At 41.4% G+C, this 24,960-nt stretch overlaps 1 protein-coding gene across 1 annotated transcript in view; it reads left to right on the top strand.

Moving 5' to 3' along the window:
- Window positions 1–23,461, top strand: part of LOC101481282 (adhesion G protein-coupled receptor D2) — a 42,480-nt gene extending 19,019 nt beyond the window's left edge. Inside the window, exons 10-18 of the mRNA XM_024804398.2 lie at window positions 304–437; window positions 1,762–1,877; window positions 3,794–3,914; window positions 11,829–11,870; window positions 11,987–12,040; window positions 12,134–12,281; window positions 19,757–19,815; window positions 19,902–19,932; window positions 22,269–23,461. Coding sequence (XP_024660166.1) covers window positions 304–437; window positions 1,762–1,877; window positions 3,794–3,914; window positions 11,829–11,870; window positions 11,987–12,040; window positions 12,134–12,281; window positions 19,757–19,815; window positions 19,902–19,932; window positions 22,269–22,276 — 713 coding nt within the window. The 3' untranslated portion in view covers window positions 22,277–23,461. The remainder of the gene's footprint in view (window positions 1–303; window positions 438–1,761; window positions 1,878–3,793; window positions 3,915–11,828; window positions 11,871–11,986; window positions 12,041–12,133; window positions 12,282–19,756; window positions 19,816–19,901; window positions 19,933–22,268) is intronic.
- Window positions 23,462–24,960: the final 1,499 nt, after the last annotated feature.

The raw sequence follows: 24,960 nt of genomic DNA, 5'->3' as shown, positions 1-24,960 counted from the left end.
TGTGAAGAACTGGCGTGAGAGAGCGTTGGCGCACATTGAGGATGAGACGTGACATCTGTTGTGTCTTTTATAACTTCTTATAAAATTTCCTTGAAAAATGCACACATTATAATAAAAATGATGTATTTAAAAACCGAACACTAACATACTAATAATGTAATATACCACACCAAACTGAGACAAAAATCCCAAAACCAATTTAATAAGCACAAAAAACTGTAAATGAAGTAAAAATATAGAACTATAACTATAACTCATAGTATTATTTGATATGCAGTTGTTCTGTTATTAAACTGTTTTCAGGTGTGCCTGTTCTGGTTGTTGGGGTAACCCTGGTGATATCCATGGACAAATACAAAGCAGACGATCATTGCTGGCTCAATGTGAAGACCGATACAATCTGGGCCTTTGTGGGACCTGTGATATTTGTCTTGACAGTATGTAATCTTATTTTTGCTGTATCTGTCCCTGATTTTCATTCTATTCAGTATCTTTATTGGCCAAGCAAACAAAATTTCATGTCGCACATTTTGTTCCAAATTTCATGAAAGTTTATAGATGGTAAATGGCCTGCATTTATATAGCGCTTTTCTAGTCCTTAAGGACCCCAAAGCGCTTCACACTACATTCAGTCATCCACCCATTCACACACACATTCACACACTGGCGATGGCAGCTACATTGTAGCCACAGCCACCCTGGGGCGCACTGACAGAGGCGAGGCTGCCGGACACTGGCACCACCGGGCCCTCTGACCACCACCATCACCATGATGTAATAAATCTTAGACATAATCTGACAGAATGCTGTTGCCATAATTAAGCCAACAGTAACCACATAAGTAACTATCCTTATACTAAAAAATTAGAGATCATCTATTGTTACTAACAGAGTCGTTTTTAACAGTAGAAGGTTCAAGTGATGTGAGATTGAAAAGAAAGTTTACAAAAAATAACATTTTTATTTGTAGCCACTTATATCCTGATGAAGAGACTTTACACTTTGTCTTATGTGTCTGTTTGTGTGGTGTTTTTTATGTTTTTTAAGAATATTTAAATGTGTTACATATAAGTTCCCATTCTTTTCAATCACTTCATTTTATAAGGTTAAAACACCGCAATATTAGAGGAGAATATTATCATCCAAAAGATCAAATGATTCCCTATGAGACAGTGGGAAGGAAGAACCCGCTTTTAATGGGAAGACTTCAACAGATCCAGGCTCAGGGAGGGAAACACAGAGTCACCAAACCAAACACAAACTGGAGAGTAGACAAAAATGACATCACAATGCATCAACAAGGAGCTGCAAAGAACCTGCTACTCAAATGTGGGGGCAAAAAATGCAAATTTTATATTTTTAAAAGATTATTAAAAATGCTTTATGACAAAATGCATTTATTTGGTTTGCCTATTCATACGGTAAATTTTACTAATAGAAATACAAATATATAAACAAATACCTGGATGTCTTAATGAGAGTATCAGGTCATTCTGGATTTGTTGCAGAATCATAACAGTGAGTGTTTCCTTAATTTGTATATTCTGTTCCCTCCACCTGACAGAGGCGAGGAGCTGTGCAAACTGAAATCACGTACACTGCATTCACTGAATGCTGTTTGCTGTGATTTGATTTCCTGCAGCCTGAGCAGAAGGGGAACATCTCCCTCCTCCTCATGTGAGCTGGAGGCCAAGTGGTTCTGCAGTGGCACGTCTTGTGTTTGCCGGAGGCCGTGTTGATGCTGTTGTCCTCTGCCTGCAGGTCAATGCGGTTGTGCTGTGTCGGGTTGTCATGGTGACTGTTTCCAGCGCTCGTCGCCGTGCTAAGATGCTCAGTCCAAGCTCAGCATCAAAGATGCAAACCTATGACCTTACCTGGTGAGATACAATAAAGTTTGTAGCACTCTCTGTCACTCCCTCTCCTCCTGCTTTTTCTGTGCTCTCCTACGATTTTTTTTCTTCTGTTGTCTGGCCAAACTCGCTCTGCCTCTCTCTCTCTTCACACAGATACACACAAGCTTGCTATTTTCTTTTTGGTTGAGCAACCCATGATGAATAGAGACAGTGTGAGAGACGGGGAGTTTACTGTGGGAGTTGTAAGTGCTTATCAGCTTAACACCTGGGCCCTGCACAATTGTTTCTGTGTGTGTGTGTGTGTGCGTGCGTGCGTGCGCGCGTGCGCGCGTGCGTGCGTGCGTGCGTGTGTGTGTGTGTGTGCGTGCGGTTGCTACAACTTTGCTACAACTGTTATTCTTTAAAGCACTTTTCTTTAGAATTTCTCCTCACATTAAAGGACCGGATTGTTCCCTTCTCCTATTTAGCATTTCTGTTCCTATCAAGTCCTCTTAAAATTAGGATACCTGAAAAAATGAGTTCCCCACCAGGATTGGAAGAGGCACAGAGGAAGAGGACAGCCAAACGCTCTCTGTAGATGTCGTACAGTACGGTGTTTGTTCGTTTTATGTAACAGTCATTGTTGCCCTTAAAGTTGTGGCAGAAACAACAAAGTGTTGTTGTCCTGCTACACTAACTGTTAATTACATACATGTAAAAATGTATTAGTCTTCCAAATGCTGAGCAGCAAACACGACTTCCACCCAGTTCTGTTGCAGTGCTACAGTTAAACTTAGTAGCTCTGCTACGATATGCTTTTTTCTTTTCCTGTTAAAATGCAGATCTGTGGTGAGTTTTTGTTGTTTTTTACATAAATATTATTTCAGACACAGTCGAGTTTTCATTTTCTGGACAAAATGAATCCAAACCATTTGATGTTTACCCCCTTAATATCCACTCTTTCATCATCGACCGGTTTAAGGTGTGTCTTTTGTTTTAGGCCCAAATAAACGTTACTTTTTTAAACCGTGCAAATATATTTCCCATTACATCCTATAAATGTTAGTTTTCTGCTTCCAATTAAGCAGATATTCTTTAAAAAGTGGTTAAGATGTTAAAATCATTACAGGTAGGGAAGAAATTATTATTTAATGCACATCTACATGTACCTGTAGATATTTTATATGTAGAATGTGTGGGCATTCTTCAGTAATGTGCTTGTCAGAGGATAATGCACAGGTCAAAATATTACAATTAGAAAGTCTTGCTGTCTGAAGGAGAAACTGGGATCTCACATATTTTACCTGATGATAATTTCAGATTCAGGTAAACAAAATGCTTCAACCCAGCATCAAGCAGCTCTCTTCCTTTTTATCTCAGCCCAAAGCTGTTTCAGTCTGTTTGTGAGGGAACGAAGAGACAGCGAGAGCGAGAGGGGTGTTACGTCAATTGAAGAGATTAGAGGGAAAACGACTTTCAAAAATAAAAGGGAAGAGAGTGTTGGCTTTGTCCTTGCAGACACAGTGTAGTCTGAAAACTCAATCTCTCTACCCAGGTGCAGCAGTGTGACAACAATAGTGGTTTGAACAAAGGCAACCTCTTCTGCCTTGCCCCACGAAATGGTTATTGGCCGTATAAGCACCGGGATCATTGAAAGAAAGATTGCAAAGGAACAGGAGCATGACTGTGGTAGGCGGTAAAATCTTTAGCTATGGAGAGATCTTTGATGAGAATTCAAGGAGGAAATATCTGAGAAGAAAATGTCATCAAAATAACTTGAAAACTCCGCTCTGCTTGTTCCTTCTGTCTGTCCTCAAGTTTTATAACAGGGTTAACAAAGAGAAAGAAAAGTACTCAGGAATCAACACAAGGTGAATTTTCTTTCATAGGTGTGAGACCTCGAGCTCATCTTTGCACACACCCGGTGTTCATGGATGTTTCATGTACATGTGTGCTTGCAGGGCTGTGACCCGTCCAGTTCTGATCCTGCTGCCTGTCCTGGGTCTGACCTGGCTGTGTGGCGTGCTTGTCCATCTGTCTGTGGTAGTTGCCTATATTTTCATTGCTCTCAACTCCTTCCAGGTAAGCAAAGCCCCAGCTCTTTGCATATTGCTGTAATATTAGTGGTTACTTGCAAAAGGAAACAAAACAGCAGCTGAATTGTGTTCATTTAGAGTCTAAATGAACACAATGTGTCGATGTGATATATAATCTTTCTTCTTCATTTACTCAGAGAGGAGAATTCAAATTACATCATTCATTTAGACTTTTGATGCCAAAAGCCACACTTCTGGCTTTATGACGTGCACATGTCATCTACAGGAGAGGCTCTTAAATGAGTAAATGGCATACAGAAACATATAATACACAAGCTCAGCGTGATGAAACATTAATAAAACACACCACAGAGGTGTTTGGACCAAACAGCACAGAGGACTCCCTGAAGGTAACTGCCCAATGAGATGCTCTCAGATAACCGCATACTTCAAATGATACAACAAAGAGACAATAACAAGTATTGGTTGTTTTGTATGGTTAGAAAGCAGAGGTGTAACTGTAGACTGTCTTGTGAAAAGTAACATTTGTGTTTTATTAATCATAATTACTGCAACATTACAGTTGCTTATGTATTGGGGGTTATCTACCAACTGGAATGTCAGTGCTTTGAACCTCGGCTTTTCAAGGGAACAATTCTATACTGAGAGTAGCTCCAGGTGCATCAGTCAGTGAGTGGGTGTGATTCAAAAAATTTAAAAAGTGCATAGAATAAAGTGCAATATGGATGTGTTCGTGAATTGGTGAATGTGTTGTGTAGCGTGGAAAGTCTTTGAACACCCAATAAATGTTTAAGAATCTCCCATTGGCTCATTCGGGCGGCCTTTTCACTTGAATGGGTTGAATTAGGTATTCAAGCAATCAATTACTTGGTTACTTTTGTCAAAAAGGTTTATTGTTAAAATGATGAAATGTATTAAAAAAGGTTTAAAGCATTTTGCACTTTTGTTGTAAAGAGGGAAACAAAGAACCCCAGCCTCTTCCAGTGGTTCAGTCTTCCTCCACCTTCTTGGTTAGCAGCTGCATAGTGAAGTGTATCCAGTGCTGTGATGTTGTGACGATACATGTTAGTGTAACCAGCACAACAGCGGAGAATACCAGAGGTGTGGACTCGAGTCACATGACTTGGACTCGAGTCAGACTCGAGTCATTAATTTTATGACTTTAGACTTGACTTGAAAAAATGTTGTAAGACTTGTGACTTGACTTGGACTTTTACACCAATGACTTGGGACTTGAATTGGACTTGAACCGGTTTACTTGAAAAGACTTGATATTTCACCCCAAATATAAAATTTAACATGCATATTATATAGAGATTGAAAATGTGACGTCATTCACGGGTAGAACCGCAAAGGATTCTGGGAACTCGTGGCAAGCGGTACTAGCGCACGCAGGCTTTCAATTGAAATCAGTCACACAGCGATAAAAAGAAACACAAAAATGTCAAGAAGCTGTTGTATTATTAACTGCAATAGCCGGTCGCATGACAGCCACGGGAAGCCGACGGGTAAAGAGATCGGTTGTTATCGGATTACGTCGTGGAAGAGAAATTGTTCGAGCCATGTTTCCGAAGTAACAAAGACGCAACGGATGGCCTGGATTGCAGCCATTCAAAGATCAAATATAACGTCCCAGAACACTCCAGCTCACAGGTTAGTCTGCTCCAAGCATTTACACGAAGGTCAGTGTTTTTTAGTAGTTAATACGTCATTTTCATAACATAATTGGTGATATAGGTTACAAGCAAGTCTGGCGCTGAACAGAAATTGTGGCGCTATGCTCCTTTGTTTATTGTGCATAAATAGTGAATTGTCCTGACACAATATTGCGTTTCGCTTCTGTTATTATGGTACACTGACAAAAACATATACTTTTATTCACAGGATAAAACAGGTTTTTTGTATCACTAATTGTCCAGTACGATTACAGCATACAGTATTATTGTCACTGCTACATTTCTGTGATGAACCAGAAATTATTTCCACTGCTAATTAATTACCGTTGAGCTCAAAGGTCCTATTAATAAACGGTTAAGGAATGTGTATTTATGACGACGATTTGTGAGACTGGTAAACTTATGATACGTACGATGGTCTTTCGTTCTACACGGTGCATTTCAAGGTCCTGCACCCATCCGTCGGTAAACTGTACCTGGGCTTGTTGCAGTGACCTGAAGTTACTAAACTTCATGAGTGTATGCACTCACTCCAAGAACCGTATGATTATAAATATGCATATAAATATGCTACGATGAGATAGCTGACTTCATCTAACTAGCAAATGTTGTCCAGGCTACGTTGGTGATACAGTTTTTTTTAATGTGTATGATATTTTTGTCATGCGATTTTAAAGCTGGTCCTACAACCGCATCCAAGAATAACATGCAGCTTATCTCAGAACTGTCGGTGAAAATTATTCTTGGAGCTAGGTTTAATTGAGCTGCATTTTAAAGAGGTGCAATTTCACAATTTGTGTATATTTTCTACGTTCACTATTTTGTCATGTGTTGAGAAAAACACAGATTTTAAAATTACATGGTCTAATATTTACATTTAGCATAACTGCAACATTATTTTTTCGTTTTGTTTTTTTTAAAGACTCGAAAGGACTTGAAATTCAAAGTTTCAGACTTGTGACTTGACTCGGACTTTTACACCAGTGACTTGAGACTCGACTCTGACTTGCCTGACATTACTTGAGACTTGACTTGAGACTTGAGGATAAAGACTTGAGACTTACTTGAGACTTGCAAAACAATGACTTGGTCCCACCTCTGGAGAATACCACCTCTATTAAAATTCAGTACAGTAGTGGTGTATAAACACACAGAGCCTGAAAAGTGATGAGTGAAGAAGAAATGCTCAGTGCATCATGGGAAGCCTCTCAGAAGTCTATTGCACCACACCAGGGGATTCAGTTTCACTTCAATTATAAGCTTGATCAAAAAGACTCATTTTAATCCTAAAGTTCAAATCCAATTCAACTCAATTCAATTCACTTGTATTCATGAACAATAATACAACTATAATTCAAACTGGGGGCTGGTTCCATAGTAGAGGGGCCTGATAGCTGAAGCCTCTCATTGTACTTTAGGAAACTGTAGGAAGCACATGTAAGCCTGCAGTGTTCTGCATGAAGTGAAGGAGTTTTAGGGCGATTGTCAGGTTTGATGATAAATGAGAACGCCACATGCAGACTCATAAGCAGGCGGGGATCTAATGAGAATAACCTTCTATTGAAGGCGGGACTGAAATCCAGGCGATAACATGATTACTGCAGACATGTCTGAATAAATAAAGCTGGATATGATCTGCATAGCAATGACAATGTATGCCATCTTTCTAACACTACTCCCAAAGACAGCATACGTATGTAATATCAGAAGTATTGTGTAATGTGAAATCACATTACAATCACATTATTGATACAGTGATGTCCTTATACGTACATTCTTCAGTCATTTAGACAATAACCTAACACACAGTTTGTAGCAATAAAAAGCAGTATGGCATTAAAACTGACTGTATGCCAACCAAAGCCAACAAGTACCTGCAACAGAGATGAGCAATCAGGCTGCCTTTCAGTTCAAGCCAATTCATGACTCAACAAAATTAGGGAGACACACCAACAATCAGATAATTACCTATGAGCAAGCACCAGGAAAAAACATCCGGCAGAACCAGGCTAATGGTGGAGCAGCCATTAGGAGTAAAGGGAAGAGAAGGGAAAAGAGAAGAAGGTTGTAAGGAGACAGAAAACATCCACACTATGGGAGAAAGAAGAAAAAACAGCATTGCAGGCTCCATTTCTTCATTACTGCTACAGGGACTTATATCTAATAAGATTAACCCCAGTTATACCTCAAATACCAGCTTTCATAAGAGAATGCAGCCACAGACACATCTCCAGCACAGGCCTTTACAGAATGTAAAGCATCTGCAGCGTTGTTTAACAGAGTAGTTTTCGAGATGCATGGAAAAAATAAATACATAAAAACAGTGCATACAGGATCATGGTGCCACTGAGTTGCTCCCCATATGGAAAAGAAATAGAATAAACTTATAAAAGACTTGCATCAGATGTGGCCTTCTTCATATAGTGACTCATATAAGGCTGATATGATTCACTCATGAAAGTGGCCACTTTCATATATTGTTTTAGTAAATATCCAAAACATACAAGTTTCATTTATATCATTTTTCAAGGGATCTTATATCTGTTTTCATTCTTGTATGCTTTTCATACAAGTTTCACACAAGACAGATACAAACTTTATAAGACCTATAAATATCTTTTCCATATGGGCATATTTTAATCTTTCAACATTCACCAGGTCACAATGAACAACTTTCTCTCAGTAGTCATTAGTATCAGTATTTTAGCAGTAATATGATTTTTTATTTTTAGCTGTGATATCTGCTGTTGTTTTGTGTGTGTGTGTGTGTGTGTGTGTGTGTGTGTGTGTGTGTGTGTGTGTGTGTGTGTGTGTGTGTGTGTGTGTGTGTGTGTGTGTGTGTGTGTGAGAGAGATGCTGGAGACACCTCCTATATCACTGAACTTCAATAAGTAGTTGGTTTGAAGAACTTTTGGCAGATGTTCATATATCTGAGTGCTGACAGAAGACAAGTTTTGTTTATCTGATAGAAACATGACGATGCAGGAAGTGACATCACTGACTTGAGCTCTAAAAGTGCACCACCGCCAAGCTGCAGCAGTTCACCACAAAATACTTTAATATGTCTTTGTGTTCTGTTTATGTGCGTGTGTGTGTGTGTGGGAGGTGGCAGTCAGTACTTTGAACCACAGGTCATACCACATCTACTTCGAGCTCTCCTGATAACACAGGACTCAGTTCCTCTCTCACATTCATCCTTACGTCCCTCTTTCCACACACTGGCTCTGTTATTCTTGTAGCTTTCTGTGCATCTCTCCCTCTCTGCCTCCTTCCTTCTTCTCTTGTCCTTTCCTAAACCTCCCACCCCTCTTTGCCCTTCCCAGGTCTTTAATTAATCAAAATGAGCTAGCCCCTGGGTGACCCTCAGAGAGCTGCTAGTTAATTTAGATTTACTGCCAGTGTCCAGCTGAGGGCAGATAACACTACAGTAGGAGTTTTTCCTCATGTAGGTAGGAGGAGGATGCTGGGCCAGCCTGTCTTCTTCTTCTTTCCACAAAAAAGAAAAAACAAGGGTGTAGAGAGAAAGAATAATAACATATCATTTGAGGTTAGACACACTGCAGGTTATGGTGGAGGGGGGTACAGTAGCTATAGTACAGCATAGCTACTATAGTCCCATCTCTTTGTATTTACATGAGCATTTATGAGACTGCATGTCTTCTGCACCTTCAGCAAAGTCTGAAATTAAAAGTGTTACTCCAGGAAAAGACACAACATGTGTTGGAAAACAAATAACGCTGATGAATTAATAAATGTTCACACACTGTCCAGTTCAGTAGTTGAACCATTCAAGCCAGTTACCTATTAATCATACAATGAACTGACTGCAGTATTTAAATGTTTCACGACATCTCAGTTTACATTTATCATTCATTTTACACACTGTAGTTTTTAACTATGACCCGAGAACAAAAGTAACTTAATAATGAAAAAAATATATTTTTAATTTTTAGTAAAATTACATTTGTTTTCATAATCAAAAGAATTAAGAACTAAAGACGTGTTGGACATATGTACTTAAAATACTAGTAAGAACACAGAGGCTTTAGTAAGAGCTATGTCACACAGAACATGCTTATTTATACACACAAAGGCAATAATTTAACAAGAAACAAAATATTAACAATAATAAAGACCTAGCATAACAGAAGCCAGCCATGGGGAACCACAAACCAGTGTACTCTCAATGCTGGTCCCAGGCCTGGAGAAACTGGGAGGTTTGCATCAGAAAGGGCAAATCAAACAGGCCCAGGTTAGCAACGAACACCTGCAGTGGTTTGGCTAACACGTTGCCAGCTGATACTGTGTTACTGCTGTCTAATTGGAGTTGTAATTGGAGCACACAACAGTTGGTATAAAGGTGAACAGAGCGAAGGTGATGACAAGGTGTTGAGTAGGTTTGGCATTAGGAAAAGGAATGTGGAAGGATAGATGGTAGTGGACAAGGATTGGAAGGGCTGTGCTGAACTCACAGAGTGAAATATAAGAGAGGAGGAAGGTGCCCACAGGTGTACTACATCCTGAAGAAGGTGCAGGAGACTGCAAGGTGCTATCAGCACAGTCGTTAGCGTACCTTTAGGATTAAAGAAGAAGCAGCAAGTGAGGGAAAAGATTAAATGTTGCTGGACAAGCTGACAGATGAGGTCAGGCAGGAGACTCTTTGTGATAATGATGTTATTAGACAACACTGATCTGCAGTGAGAGTAGGGAGCAGGTGGGGGAAACCTGGAAATGTGGAGGTATGCTCTGTAGAGAAGGGGAATGTATGTCGAGAGCAGAAGACAGGATATATATGTGTGAATGGGAAGGCAACAGGTGTAACGGTGAAGATGCAAGAAGCAGAGGTAATGAAGGTGGAGGAAGAGTGCAAGGAGAGCGTCACAACATGCTAGTGAGATCAGTCAACGTCTGGTTTAGACAGAGTTGCACAAAAGATGGGAGATGCTAACATTGTCTTTGGGAGTAATAAGGGACGCAATTAGAAATGAGTCTGTGAGCTCAGACAAAGTAAGAGACACGCAAGGCTGGATATTTGAAGAGGAGGGGTGGTGGGTGTGTTGCACACAGGATGAATGCTTACATTCAAAATGCTTATAAAGTGGAGTTATTATGAAGAAGAGGAATTCTTTGCTGAGGATTTTATTTTATTTCTGATTTGGGCGTCTGACAGCCTCATTCTGACAGAATTCAAAATCTGTGAATCCAGCCTGTTCAGTTCTCACATCACATCATCAGTAGTTGTCTGCCATAGTGGATGTGATACTAATACTGGTTACTGCTTGGCAGTGGTTTCTGGAGGGTGCTGTCTTTGCTGGGTGAAAGCAAGCTGCTGCAGTAAAAACCTTCATAGGTATTGTTCTGATTGCTGGCTCATTCCCCATAGATGCATGTTTGTCTGCAAACACTAGCTGAGCAGCAATGCAACTGAAAAAGTGTGGCACAGACTGGAGATGGAGAAGCTTTGCCTTTGCAGCCATTTTTCAGAAGATACAGCTTTTACTTTGAAGGCGATTAATCTCCATTTCCAGTTTGTGTCACATTTTTCAAAGTTTCACTACGACTGAGAGAACCTGGACAGTGTTTGTAGAGTCCATCACTTCCATTCAAACTACAATTGCAGCACTATTGGAGCAACCAAAGCAATCACAAAAAGGGTTGTGCCAGCTGGGTAATACACAGGTGGTGACCAGCTGTCACTGACAATCTAGGGCTATGTGACTGGGGTCACTTGGACAAGTTAATATATGACATGGTTAGTGGTCACACATCTCAGTAAGTATTTCTATACAGCCTTAAGTATTTTACATGTAATTATTATATTTTACCCTATTGTTACATTATTAGCACAACATCTGATTACTTTCCAACTCTCTGTGAATGGTACTCATGGGCACTGATCAATGAACAGTGCTCTGATTATCAGGTTGAGGAAACCTGCAGCTGAGACTGATGAAGTCACTTGGATGAGTGATGAATCGTTTCTACGTCCACATGAACAGAATCAGCTTTTTGGGGAGCCATGAAATGCAGCTCTAAAATTTGTAGTATTGCGTTCAGTTGAGCTGAAGCTGAAATTTGCTGACTCTAACTGCAGCTCTTGTCAGGAGTAGAAAACCACATCGAATGACGGTACCACAGTATGAAAGCTTTGTTTGAGCGAGGTTACAAAACAGAGCAGTGAAATCCATATAGTCAGTATGAATGGAGATGATTCTTTTCTGTCTTCATACGTGCTTCTTAGTGCACCTCTCTTCTCTCCACAGGGTCTGTACATCTTCTTAGTCTATGCTGTTTACAACAGTGAGGTAAATGCATTCAGTCCAGCTTTTGTCCTGCAAAATCAGAGCACATCCTTGTGCATTATGTGAGGCTGCAAGCCTTTTGGACAAATCAGTGGGTGTAAAGACTGCTTCTCATTTAGGTGAGGAATGCCATAAAGAGGATCAAAGAAAAGAGAAAGGCCTTATCTTTCACGGTGAGTGGGCAGAAGGATCCATCGGGACAGAAAATAAATTCCCTCTTCAGAAAAGTGGACTGAAATATGGACTGGATTGTGATGTTTTGGCAGAACTGCTCCCAGCCAACCAGCTTCCTACCTTCTCAGAGGACCCCGATCACTTCCTGGGGCCACAGCCTACCGACGACCTCCAGCCCTGAGACCAGTGAGACGTCTGTACCTGCCGGCACTACTTCCACATCCATGGTCATCAAGAACGGTGAGCTGACGTGATGTGCTCCTCACTCAAATATCACACATTTTGTTAAGAACACTGATTGGAGTTTACTGATCATGTGTCTGCTGTTAGAAGAAGGCTCAGATTCAGCCAAACGCTGCAGCACTGGTCAGATGTACAGTGCAATAAGTAATGACCCACAGCAAACTGCCCAGCCTGCTCTCACCCCAACACTGAGAACAAAACTGAATAGGGAGGTGGGTGAGGTGGGCGGAGCAATCTCAAAAAAACTTTTTGCAAACTCCATGAAACAGACAGTGATTATTAGCATCTACATGTTTTCAGGTTCTGTAGCCCTGGTTATCTAAATGCACATAGACCCGCCTGTATATTTGCCTCACAATCACCATAATCGTCTTATTGTTGGGCTTTGGCTGATTAAAAAGTTTTTTTATGATAATGTTTGATCACACTTTATACATTTATGACTCAACAGGTTTATCACCCAATGCAAAACACAAAATGAATCTGATTATGACCCTATCTGATGAAGCAATCCCACTGCAGTGTAGCTGAATGATGTTTCTGTGAACACTACACAGCGGCAGCCTCCTCTGGAGACAGCAAGAAAACATCACCTTGATCCAGCTTCAGTGTTATGAGTCTTTGTGAGTTACAAAAACTGTTATTGTGGGAACTATAATAAATCAGCCATCCTTCAGACTTATCAGATGCTGTGGATGTGATGCAGCCATCATCAACTGACTTTTGGCCATTGTGAATATTATCATAAGAAAACATTGAATGAAGTATTATTGTGGTGCAGTTATATTTATCTGCAAATCCTTCAGTTAAACTAAAGGCATGTTTTGAAGACAAAAAGTCTTGCACGAGTTATTTTTCACCTCTAGAAGAATAGTGAGAACCATGGAGTCTGATTTATAACCAAGATATGTACTTTAATGCACACATTAAGCAAACTAGAAGGTTAGTCAGGTGACTTAGTTCAGTATTTGGACGAAGGCACAAACTCAGTAACAACACTGTGACATTTAGAAACATTTCATATCAAAATGATTCTGGAAAACTCATCCAGGCGTGAATATGAGTGAGTTTGTTATCATAGAACTTATTGTTATAATGATAATGGATTGCATTTATATAGCGCTTTGAGGGCCCCGAAAAGCGCTTTACAATGCCACTATTCATTCACTCTCACATTCACACACTGGTGGAGGCAGCTACAGTTGTAGCCACAGCTGCCCTGGGGCAGACTGACAGAAGCAAGGCTGCCATATCGCGCCATCGGCCCCTCTGGTCAGCTAACCCAATCCCTAACATGGTCCCCTGTTAGGGCTAAATCAGGGGACCATCAACCTGTAGAAGCATGATAACTTCCTTATGTGCTTGGTTCAGTGGAGTTCTTCCTCCCTGCTATGATGATTGAGATGGTTGTTGTTTGGAAATTGAGCTATATAAATAAAAACTAACTTGAGTTAAGGTCAAGAAACACAGCATGTTTGCTTCAAATATTCTATTAGAGATGACGAGCTGTCTGTGATGTGAAACGCTGAGTCTCTTGCCCAGATTGTTACGTCGATGTTTGTGAAGGACACCTCAGCAGCGTATTTAAATGCACTGAGTCAGCATCATTTATGAACATGTTGGGTTAAAAGACAACTGCTCACATTGCTGTGACAGCTGCATCACTATATCAGTGCCAAAGAATATGTTCTGTAATGTTTGTGATGTAAATCATCTAAAACAACACTTTCAAACAGTCCTGACAGGGATGCTGGACCAACCTTCAGCAGGTCATTAAAAACAAGAAAAATCTATTCTCCATATTTCAGGTCACTGAAAGATCGTCATCTCTGAACAAGACTTCCCTCAGAAGTCATTAGCCATGATCGGGGGTCGGCAACCCTGGGCACGCGAAGGGTTAACTGATGGCACGACCATAGTTGGACTGGCCGTGATTTTTCGTTTTTATGGGCCGATGATTTTTTTTGTTTTGTAACGGTATAAACAAAAGGTGGTGGATTGGGCAGATGCAGGCCGATGTGAAAAATAACTCAGTTATTTGGTGGTGGCTGTGGCGGAGCTTCCACAGAGGCCAGCAGGTGGATGAGGGAAAGGGGAGGCAGGAGGAGGAGAGACCCGGGGCGGCTGCCGGTCCGAGTGTCAGGTGAACTGAACTTCAGGTGAGAAGTTATGACCTGCAGTCTATCTGGGTCAGATATAAACCAAGTTTAGCTGGAGTTTATTTTCGTTGTGCTGACTTTTTACAGTCAGTTACAATAACTCGTACTGCGTGAGCTAGCATGACAGAGTTTCTATACAGCTGGGTGGTGCTATGATGTTACTGATAGTGAACTTTATTTTATTCATAAGGTTAGTTATTAGAGTTGCCAACCTGTCTCGTATTCAGAGAAAATATTACGCGTTTCGTATTGAGCTGAAAAGGAACACAGTTTGTCCCGGACTTCAGCTACAATGGAAAAAGACGCAAAGCTGGATTTATTCTGTGTCTTTGCTGCACAGCTGTTTCTTCTCCTCTCATTCTCTCCCCCTATGGAGGACCACAAGAGCCACGCGCATGTCCTCTGTGTCCAGCCAGTTAATGCGAGACAAATCCAGCTGCTCATTAAAGCTTTCTGGTTTTATCTGTCTCGAGTCTACGGATGTATCCGTGTATTTCCGCAGTGCTGATGCTGCGCTGAGCGAACAGCTGCTGAAGCATTTGAAGTGTTGGAACGTGGAAATTTCAACATCACTTGAAAAAACTGTCAGCTAGCAACGTCCCTCTCACCGGTAGGCGAAGTTATTTTTAGCCAATTACAAGTTGAATCTGGTAGTTGGGGTTGTTAGCTAAGATACCGTCATTAAGAAGCGGCATAACTAATGTGTCTATGCGAGCTAATTTGCGATGTGCAGCGCTGGCCCGGCCATTTATTTTTTAAAGCACCTTCTCAGATTAATTCACTGCGTGTCGTGCGCAGGGCTGGACTGGGACAGAACATCGGCCTAGAGACCGGCCCCCCAGGTATTAAAGCCATGAAGCCTTTGAATGAAAACAAACGCTGTGGTGACAGTGATGTACAGTCTTGTTGGTATATGTATGATTTCTATACATTTGACATCAGATAAAAACTTCATGCAGTCTCTCCTGCATGAAGTCCAGGTGCTGGTTTTCCAGTGTGTGCGTCTGAGGCCCCAAAGCTGACTCACACCCGTAACAGCATCAATGGCTGCTAGGGCTGCCACAAACGATTATTCTGATAGTCGACTAGTCACCGATTATTTTTGCGATTAGTCGACTAATCAGATCATCATCCATTGGACGTAAAACTACAGCTTATTGCACCAGCAGCATCTGCTCATATAACTATCATTAGCTTACAGCTTTAAGTGTTTAAGGTCTGTGCTAACTAAAAATAAAGACAAGATGATAGTTTATTAAATTTTAATTAAACTTGCAGATTGTTTCGGTGAAGTTTAATAAACTCCTTGCTATCTAAAATATAACAGGACACCGGAGTAAATTCTGGAGCATCTCACACTTCTGATGATCAGCTGTCTGTTTGATGTTTATTCAGCTGAGTAAAAACTATAACTTTAATCTCAGCCCTACTGATTTACTCAGGAACAAATAAAATACTAAAAAAAAAAGCCAAACAATAACATTTTAAAGTTATCTAAGTGACGGCCGGGAGTCCGGTGTTCTCACGGCTCTAGTTAGCCTTGCCCCCGGCTCGCTAACGAGCTAGTGGGTAACAGATGTCTCCGAAAACGTCGGAGCGCTTTTGAAAATATGTGGTGTCCTGATAAACTGAGCAGATATTTGAGGTTTACACAGCTACATTCTCGCCTGAAAATATGTTAAACGTTTATTTTGTGACCCAGAAAGAATAATAAGAGTAATATTAAAACTAACTAGCTGCCGCCATTGTTGGAAACTGAGCTGGGCTGCGCTATGAATTCTGGGACACAGCTTGTTCTTCTTCGGGGTTTAACGGCAGCTGGCATCCTTGTACATGCAGTGCTGCCATCTTCTGTTTCAGTCCGTTATTACACTCTTAAATCCTGCTACTTATTCCTGCGTCTTTTGTGATCTTACAAAGCTTCAAACGAAGCTTCGACTATTAAATCAGTCGTCGACGATTTTGATAGTCGACGTAATCGTGACTAGTCGACTAATCGTGGCAGCCCTAATGGCTGCAGTATGGAACAGATGTGGGTGTGTCCTCATGTCCCAGAGGAGTCCACATCGTCATCAAACAGCCCTACAGACACAAAAACGTGAAAATATGAACAACCAGACTATCAGCAGTGATTTAACTACTTTAAGACCTCTGTGAAAATCATTTACAGTATATATCACAGAATTTAAGGCCTTTATAATCACAGCATACAGAGAAAAGTACTGAGCTGAATCAATTTCAGCTTTTGTTTCTCATGATGTATATTGTATTAATAATTAAATTTCATTATCTGTGTCTTTACCACACATTTGCCACACAGGTGTAGATACTGTGGGTTCAGTGAATGCTTACATTGCACTGATTAGAATATATTGGACATTCAAAGCTAAGATTCAGCGCACTGTGTTAGAGGCTGGGATTGGATGAATTCCTCATACATACAACCTTTGATCATCGTTTATGTCCAGTTGAGAATGAATCAGTGCACTCACATATTAAATGAACTGAAACCAGTAGTGTGATCTCCAGTTTTAATCAGCCTGTCTCAGTTGTTTTAACTCTTAAGTATCACAAAGTAATGTGGTAACATCTGGACTGACGGGTTTACTGTCAGCATTTTAATCGCTAGTTTAAAGGCCGTCGCTCTAACACTGTATAAATGTAACAGGCCTCAGTGCTGGTTCTAACAGTCTGAGCTGCTTCCAGCTTTATTTGTGAAGAAGCTAAGCTAAGATGACCTTAAAATAACGGGGCTACGTGCGGTGATGCTAGCGTTAGCCATGTTAGCACGTTACCTTCACAGGTGGTCAGACTGCATAAACAGGCACTCAGTCAGAGGTTGGGCTCTCCGTTTCGCTGCAGGGTTCCTTCATTCTTCATTTATCCGTGTAGAGCCGAGTGTAAATCCCGAGGTTGGACGGCCTTTGCACGAGCACACACGCTTCTTAGCAGGGCGAAGCTATGAGCTACAAAAGTCCAGGCAGACAGCCTGTGTCTGACCAACCAATCAGAGAGCTCCTTACATCCCACGGTGTGGCTAATTTGAATAGCAGCAGGATTTTTAAAATGAAGTTGTTAATCCAACTGCTAATCCAAAAATTAATCCCTGAGCAAACAGGAAAGGGAAATTGAAGCATTTTGAAAATCACTTAATATTAAAGTGCAATTCGAAAATGGTTTTTGAAATGAAGTTTATTAAATTGGAATTCAAAAATGAATTTACAAATGCAGAATTGTACAATTCATTATTTAAGCACAGAATTCTTTATTTCGAGGCTCTTGTGGTCCTCCATATCCCCCCTCCCTCTACTGTTGCTACTTCAATCATGAAACTGATCAATGATCAGCTGATCAGCTTTACTCTCTTGTTTGTTTGTCACTTTGCACATCGCAAATTAGCTCGCATAGACACATTAGTTGTGCTGCTTCTTAATGACAGTATGTTAGCTAACAACCCCAACTACCAGATTCAAACCATTCAAACCAGAAAGCTTTAATGAGCAGCTGGATTTGTCTCTCGTTAACTGGTTGGACACAGAGGACATCGAAATGCAGCTGATTGAACTGAAAAGCTCGACTCTGTGGGGTCAAAGTTTGCAGAACTACGAGCACAGCTGGAATCCACAGCTGTGTGTGTTCATGGAGCTGCATGTTCACCTGCTGGACATCACTACCTGACAGGTTTAACTGTCTTCAGAACATTGCAGAGGCCTTATTGACAGTGTTTGGCTCTACATGTCTGTGTGAGCAGATTTTCTCTCACATGAGTCCTCAGGTAGCCTCTGAACGCTGGACACTCGGAGACCAGCGATCACATTAACATGTGTGTCTCTGTATTAACAAACATGCCATATTGGCCCAGTTTATTTTTCTTATCATTGTTGTGAGGAGGCCATAAATAGCATTTGCATTTTCTGTTGTACATTTCATTTGCTGTTATGGAGTTCTTGTTATGGATTTGTTTCATATAGCTGATAACTGTTCGCTGACAGCTGCCAACATCTGCGAACAAATACAATTCTATAAAGTGGTTCTATAGAGTGAGTAACTGTTAGTATAGAGCATTATTAAATTTATTGCTAATGCAATCATATGGTACACTGACCTCTGGGGGAATTTTAGATGCACTCCTCAAAAACACATTAAGACAATAACAAAGTCAGCTTACTATCACCTCAAGAATATATCAAGGATAAAAGATCTGATGTCTCAACAGGACCTGGAAAAACTAGTCCATGCATTCATCTTTAGTAGGCTTGATTACTGTAACAGCATCTTTACAGGTCTACCTAAAAAATCAGTCAGACAACTACAGCTCATTCAGAACTCTGCTGCTCGAGTCCTCACTAAGACCAAAAAAGTGGACCACATCAGTCCAGCTCTGAGGTCCTTACACTGGCTGCCTGTCCGTCAGAGGATAGACTTTAAAGTTCTGATGCTGGCCTATAAAGCTCTGAATGGTTTAGGACCAAAATACATCAATGACCTCCTGACCCAGTATGAACCTTCCAGATCCCTCAGGTCATCTGGATCCGGTCTTTTATCAGTTCCCAGAGTCAGAACCAGACACGGAGAAGCTGCATTCAGCTTTTATGCTCCTTATATCTGGAACAAACTCCCAGAAAGCCTCAGATCAGCTGAAACACTCAGTTTATTTAAATCCAGGTTGAAGACTCACCTGTTCTCAGCTGCATTTGAATAAAGCACCAAATCCACACTTTAAGCTTAAATTTCAAAACTTACATTTAACTACTGATTTTATCTGTTTTGATTTTATATACTGTTGTTTGTTTGTTTGTTTGTTAATTAGTTAGTTAGTTTATTTGCTTGTTTTATTCAATTTTAAATCCTGCTTTTTATTTGTTCTTGTTTCTAATGTCTCTGTAAAGCACTTTGAATCACCTTGTTGTTGAATTGTGCTGTACAAATAAACTTGCCTTGCCTCATCAGAAAGGTTGCCGACCCCTGGCCATGATGATTGAATGAATGATACGTTTTAATAGTGTGCTTCAGACTCGGCTCTTTTCATAGATGAGTTGATCCCATCTGTCCTGCTGACATAAGCAGTGATTAAACGCTTCATTGTTAATAAACAGAGGCAGAAACAAAAGAAAAAAGTTCTCCATGAAAATTCTCATAATGCTCTTTTGTCATTCAAATTGTTTGCATTTTTCATTCTCTCCGTGTTTTATAAAGCTTCCTTTGTACTGTGATGTGCTTATAAGACTACTTTGGCCTTGCATAAGCAACTGTGTGTGTCCTCAAAGACAAATGCAAAGTTTAAATGCAATTAGGTGTATTTTGTGCTTGCAGAGAGTTTCAGAAAGGAGAGCTTTGTGAGTTTCTTTTTGAACCCAGGATCCGGAAACCAAGTAAGTCATGTGTATGCGTTATCAATACATAATGTTTTCTATTACATCTGCTGACTAAGAATGTATCGTGTTTTTGTCGTTAACAGGTGGTACAGCTGACGGGGTTCAAGCCATCAGGTACAGAGCTAAAATCCCCCGATACTGTGTTTGAGTTGGTTGGGAATGTGTTGCTTTACGTTCACACCACAAGTTCAACAGCAGAACAGAGAAAATGATGCAAAGAGAACTTGTGAGGAAAAGAAGAAAGTATCAAACATGATGAGCTGAAATAGTGGCACCGAGCTGAAAGTCAGAATTAAGGAGAAGCAGCAATAAATAATTACAAACTGACAGCAAACACAGCAATGCAGGGCAGCCGGTGAACAGTGAAGTGGAACGACTGAATTAAAGGCCACGAGTTGTTTTGGTCTGATGTGAGCAGCAGTGACTGAACTGCACAGTAAACAGCAGCAGGAGCTCTTCTTCACACAGAGACACCCTCTCTGAAAAAAACAACAAACAGCAGTTGTTGAAAATATGAATATTTTTGCATTGAATTGATTTGAAGTCTGTTGCTGGACTCGCTCACAAGCCTTACTTGGTGCTCTCCATTTCAGACGGGCAAACTGGATGTATCACAGTGTGCAAAAATCAGACAATCACAGGATTTCAGGGGGTCATAAAATAAATGAAATCTGTGAAATCCTGTCAGCTCATTGTCGGCGTCAGTACACAGCAAAATCTCCAGTGTTAAATTAACACTTTTGACAGTGTTATATGTTTAAAAGTAACCTAGTCAGTTTTGAAGATTAACAATGGCTAACACTGAGCAGTGCTGATTTTCTAACACTGGAATATTTCTAACATTTTGAGTTATTTTCCAGTGTTAGAAAATCAGCACTGCTCAGTGTTAGTCATTGTTAATCTTCAAAACTGACTAGGTTACTTTTAAACATATAACACTGTCAAAAGTGTTAATTTAACACTCAGAGGTGTGGACCCATATAGACACTCTCTAGTGTTAATTTAACACTGGAGATTTTGCTGTGTACCAGAGAAGTAAATCGCATTGTTGACCACTTAATATCCAGTTGTTGTATAGTAGCCAACAACTGTCCTTGTGGCTTAGAATTATGGACAGCTGTGGCTCATCAGTTGGTTCAGGTTGTCCCTGCACTACCTGATGTGGGGACAACCTGCCCCTTGTTCCTCCAGTGTGCAGTTTTAAGTGTCCTTGGGCAAGATACTGAAGCCCGAACTGTAATTGGTGTGTAAAGTTAAAGCAGCTTGAGCGGTCGGTACAAGTCTGCCGACCATTACACTGACCGGACGTGTAGAAAGAGTGTGTAATTAAACCTTTGTTTCTATGTGCACATGAAACCTTAACCCTGGCCTGATGGTGGGTGCTCCATACTTCTGTGATCGTTCTGATCAGAGAACCTCTGATGGCAGAGCTGCGTTTATTCACTCTTTGTGAGATGAGTTTGGTCAATGCCATCACCTATAGGTTTCTGAAAATGACTGCGTGCTGTTGGCTGCCTCTACCGTTTTAATATCCATCTGTGGCCTCTGTGCCTTCACAGATTCCAGTGTTAGGAGTGCTTCGAATCCTACCTGTTTCTTCTTTATCTGCCTTCAAACTACACTACATGGCGTATTCAAAAAAGCCTTGAGAACAAAATAGAAATAAGCATCTGCAATTATGCTCATTCAAATTCCTCATTTGACATTTGAGTTGGCTGAATGAAGTGACTCATATACTTCAGTGGGCTTTTGTTGATATTATCTTTTAATAGTATAAGAGCTCTATAATGCTGTTAGAATGTGGAATGCTGTTTTTAGAGTAATTTCAATGCTTGTTGCACAAAGAGCAGAAGAAAACATAGTAGCTGTAATTTTTCACTTAGGATGATGAGATTCCTTCCAATGGTGTGAAGAAAATCCACATTTAATAGAGAGAGCTGGGGTGCAAAAATTAAGGAGGGGCAGGTTACCTTTTCTCCCATTGTCTCTATTTCCTGCTTAGCGTGTAGCATTAGGCCGCATAGCTGTCTTTCATAAAGATGAATGTGCAGACACACACAACAGATGGTCCCCATATTTCCAGAGGGCTAGGTTGTCTTCAATGGCTCCAAATTGGCCGCCGGTAGAGAGAAGGAAGTTTGGAATAGATTCATTAAATGTTTAGGCGCCTAGGAGGACGGTTTGGAGTGCTGCGGGCGTTCATTGTTGACAGCAGAGACAAAGCAGAAGTTCATTCCCTTAATCAGAAAAATTCAGCGCTGGCCATTCATGCTGTCAGCCATTAACCACTCCAGCACCTGCTCTCTCTCGCTCAGCCTTTCATTCCTCTCGGTCCCCCTCTTCTCTTTTGTACACAAACATGCTCTCACTCCCGTAACGCAGACAACATTAAATGTCAGACGGAGCCGGGAGTCATAGCTAATGCCTTTCACTTTGCTATTTCAACGCAGGTTGTTGAACTACAAATGGAGTGGAACCTACACTCAGTATCTACACACGCATCTTCATCATCGTCATGACGCTGAAAAATGGATGAAGATGAAGCCCCGATGCCGTCACTGTCCTCTTCTCAGATCTCATCAGAATCCGTCTGATAGTTTACTCATTTGATGTCTGGCAAATGTTGGACTGAAGAGGCTTTTAAATCCCAGGACACGCAGTCCACACACAAAAATGTGCTCTGTTCACTGTTGTTGCTCCAGAACAATGTGCCCATGTTTTTCAGTTCAAAGTGCAAAATCAGAAGCAGGTTTTACGACCTCACACTTAACTGTGAGCAAATCCAATGTCCCACAGGTGACCCGCAGCAATAGATTCTATCATTCCATCTTTTGTTAATTAGAGAAAGGGGCACAAGTGCGATGCCAAATCCAAATCAGTCCCCGTAAACTCGACAGCATTAAAAAGCATGTTTACAGCCTGATGCTGCTTTTCCTGACAGGCACCTGTAACCAACAGGTGTGTGCTAACTCCTCCCCCATCAGCGTTATCTGACAAATACTGCGTGGGGCAGTGTGCTCCATTTTGGTCGCATTAATTAGTCTGTCTTCAGCTAAGCACTAATTAGCGCATATCTGTGGATCGGGCCTGCACAGAACACCAGCACGATCCCACCCGAAACATTCAGGCTGCAAAATATACTGAGTCCAGAAAACACGAGGAAGCGTGTCCATCTTTTATATACAGGTGCATATAATCCGACACAAATTAGTGATGTTTCGTTTTTTTTCTCGGGAGACCTTTGAGTTTGTGGCCACTTGTTTAAATGTCTGTAGAAATATTTTGTCACAGTAACCTTCACCCTCACTTCACCCAAATAACATCAGCTCGGAGGTGTTTCGCGGTGCTCCTGTTGTCAGTCAGTTAGAGCTTTTTCCAGGTTTCTGTGATTGCAGATCTAAAGTACCTCCCTGAAAACTGTTCCAGGGAATTCTGCATCATATTCAGGAAACAACAGGAACAACTGGAAGCTGCTGCCATAATGAATTTCTAATACAACCAAGTTCAAGTTCAAGTTCAACTTTATTGTCACTTCAACCATATACAGTTTAAAAATACACAGTGAGGCGAAACAACGTTCCTCCAGGAACCAAGGTGCTACAAGACAAGTTAGTGCAAAAAAAAAAAAAAAATAATAATAATAATATATAATATATCTAGTAATAATATTGTGCAAAAGAGCATTTACAGGTTGGTGTGTGCGATGGTTTGGTGGTGTAGGTCAGTGTGTTTGCGCTTGTGTTGGTTAGTCAGTCCAGTCTCAATGTTTTGAGGTATTTGAGTTAAGCTGAGTGATAATGTTAGTGTGTGTATGTGTGTGCGTGTTTATCAGTCAGTCCCTTTTTGCTGAGGAGACGGATGGCTTGTGGAAAAAAGCTGTTGCACAGTCTGGATGTGCGTGCCCGAATGCTTCGGTACCTTTTTCCAGATGGCAGGAGTGTAAAGAGTGTGTGAGAGGGGTGTGTCCGATCAGCCACAATGCTGGTGGCTTTGCGAATGCAGCGTGTGGTGTAGATGTCCTCAATAGAGGGTAGAGAGACCCCGATGATCTTCTCTGCTGTTCCCACTATCCGCTGTAGGGTCTTGCGGTCTGATATGGCACAGCTCCCAAACCAGACAGTGATGCAGCCGCTCAGGATGCTCTCAATAGTTCCTCTATAGAAGGTGGTCAGGATCGGTGGTGGAAGCCGGGCCTTTCTCAGTCTTCTCAGAAAGAAGAGACGCTGTTGGGCTTTCTTGTGCAGGGAGCTGGTGTTGAGGGACCAGCCGAGGTCCTTCTCCAGGTGTACGCCCAGGAATTTGGTGCTGTCAATGATCTCCACAGAGGAGCCGTTGATGCTCAGCGGTGAGTGGTCGCCTCGTGTCCTCCTAAAGTCAACAACCATCTCTTTTGTCTTGTCAACATTCAGAGACAGGTTGTTGTCCTTACACCAGTCCGTTAGTCTCTGCACTTCCTCTCTGTACGCTGACTCGTCGTTCTTGCTAATGAGACCCACCACGGTCGTGTCATCAGCGAATTTAATGATGTGATTTGAACTGTGTGTTGCTACACAGTCATGAGTCAGCAGTGTGAACAGCAGAGGACTGAGCACACAGCCTTGTGGGGCCCCAGTGCTCAGTGTGGTGGTGCTGGAGGTGCAGTTCCCGATCCGTACTGACTGAGGCCTTCCGGTCAGAAAGTCCAGGATCCAGTTGCAGAGGGAGGTGTTCAGGCCTAACAGGCTCAGCTTTCCGATCAGTTGTTGGGGGATGATCGTGTTAAATGCTGAGCTGAAATCTATGTACAGCATTCGGACGTGTGAGTCCTTCTTGTCCAAGTGTGTCAGGGCAAGATGGAGTGCAGTGGAGATGGCGTCGTCCGTTGAGCGGTTATGGCGGTATGCAAATTGCATTGGGTCCAGTGAGGGGGGCAGCAGGGTCTTGATGTGTCTCATGACGAGCCGTTCGAAGCACTTCATGATGGTGGGTGTAAGTGCGATAGGGCGGTAGTCATTGAGACAGGACACAGAAGACTTCTTGGGCATGGGGACGATGGTGGTGGCCTTGAAGCACGTGGGGACAACGGCACTGCTCAGAGAGCAAGTGTCTTTGTATATGGGATGGTTATCTAATCATATTTCCCATTTAGACACATTTAGACAT

The sequence above is a fragment of the Maylandia zebra genome, linkage group LG12, assembly GCF_041146795.1.
Source record: "Maylandia zebra isolate NMK-2024a linkage group LG12, Mzebra_GT3a, whole genome shotgun sequence".
Taxonomy (NCBI): domain Eukaryota; kingdom Metazoa; phylum Chordata; class Actinopteri; order Cichliformes; family Cichlidae; genus Maylandia; species Maylandia zebra.
This window is presented reverse-complemented; position numbering and strand designations above follow the sequence as displayed.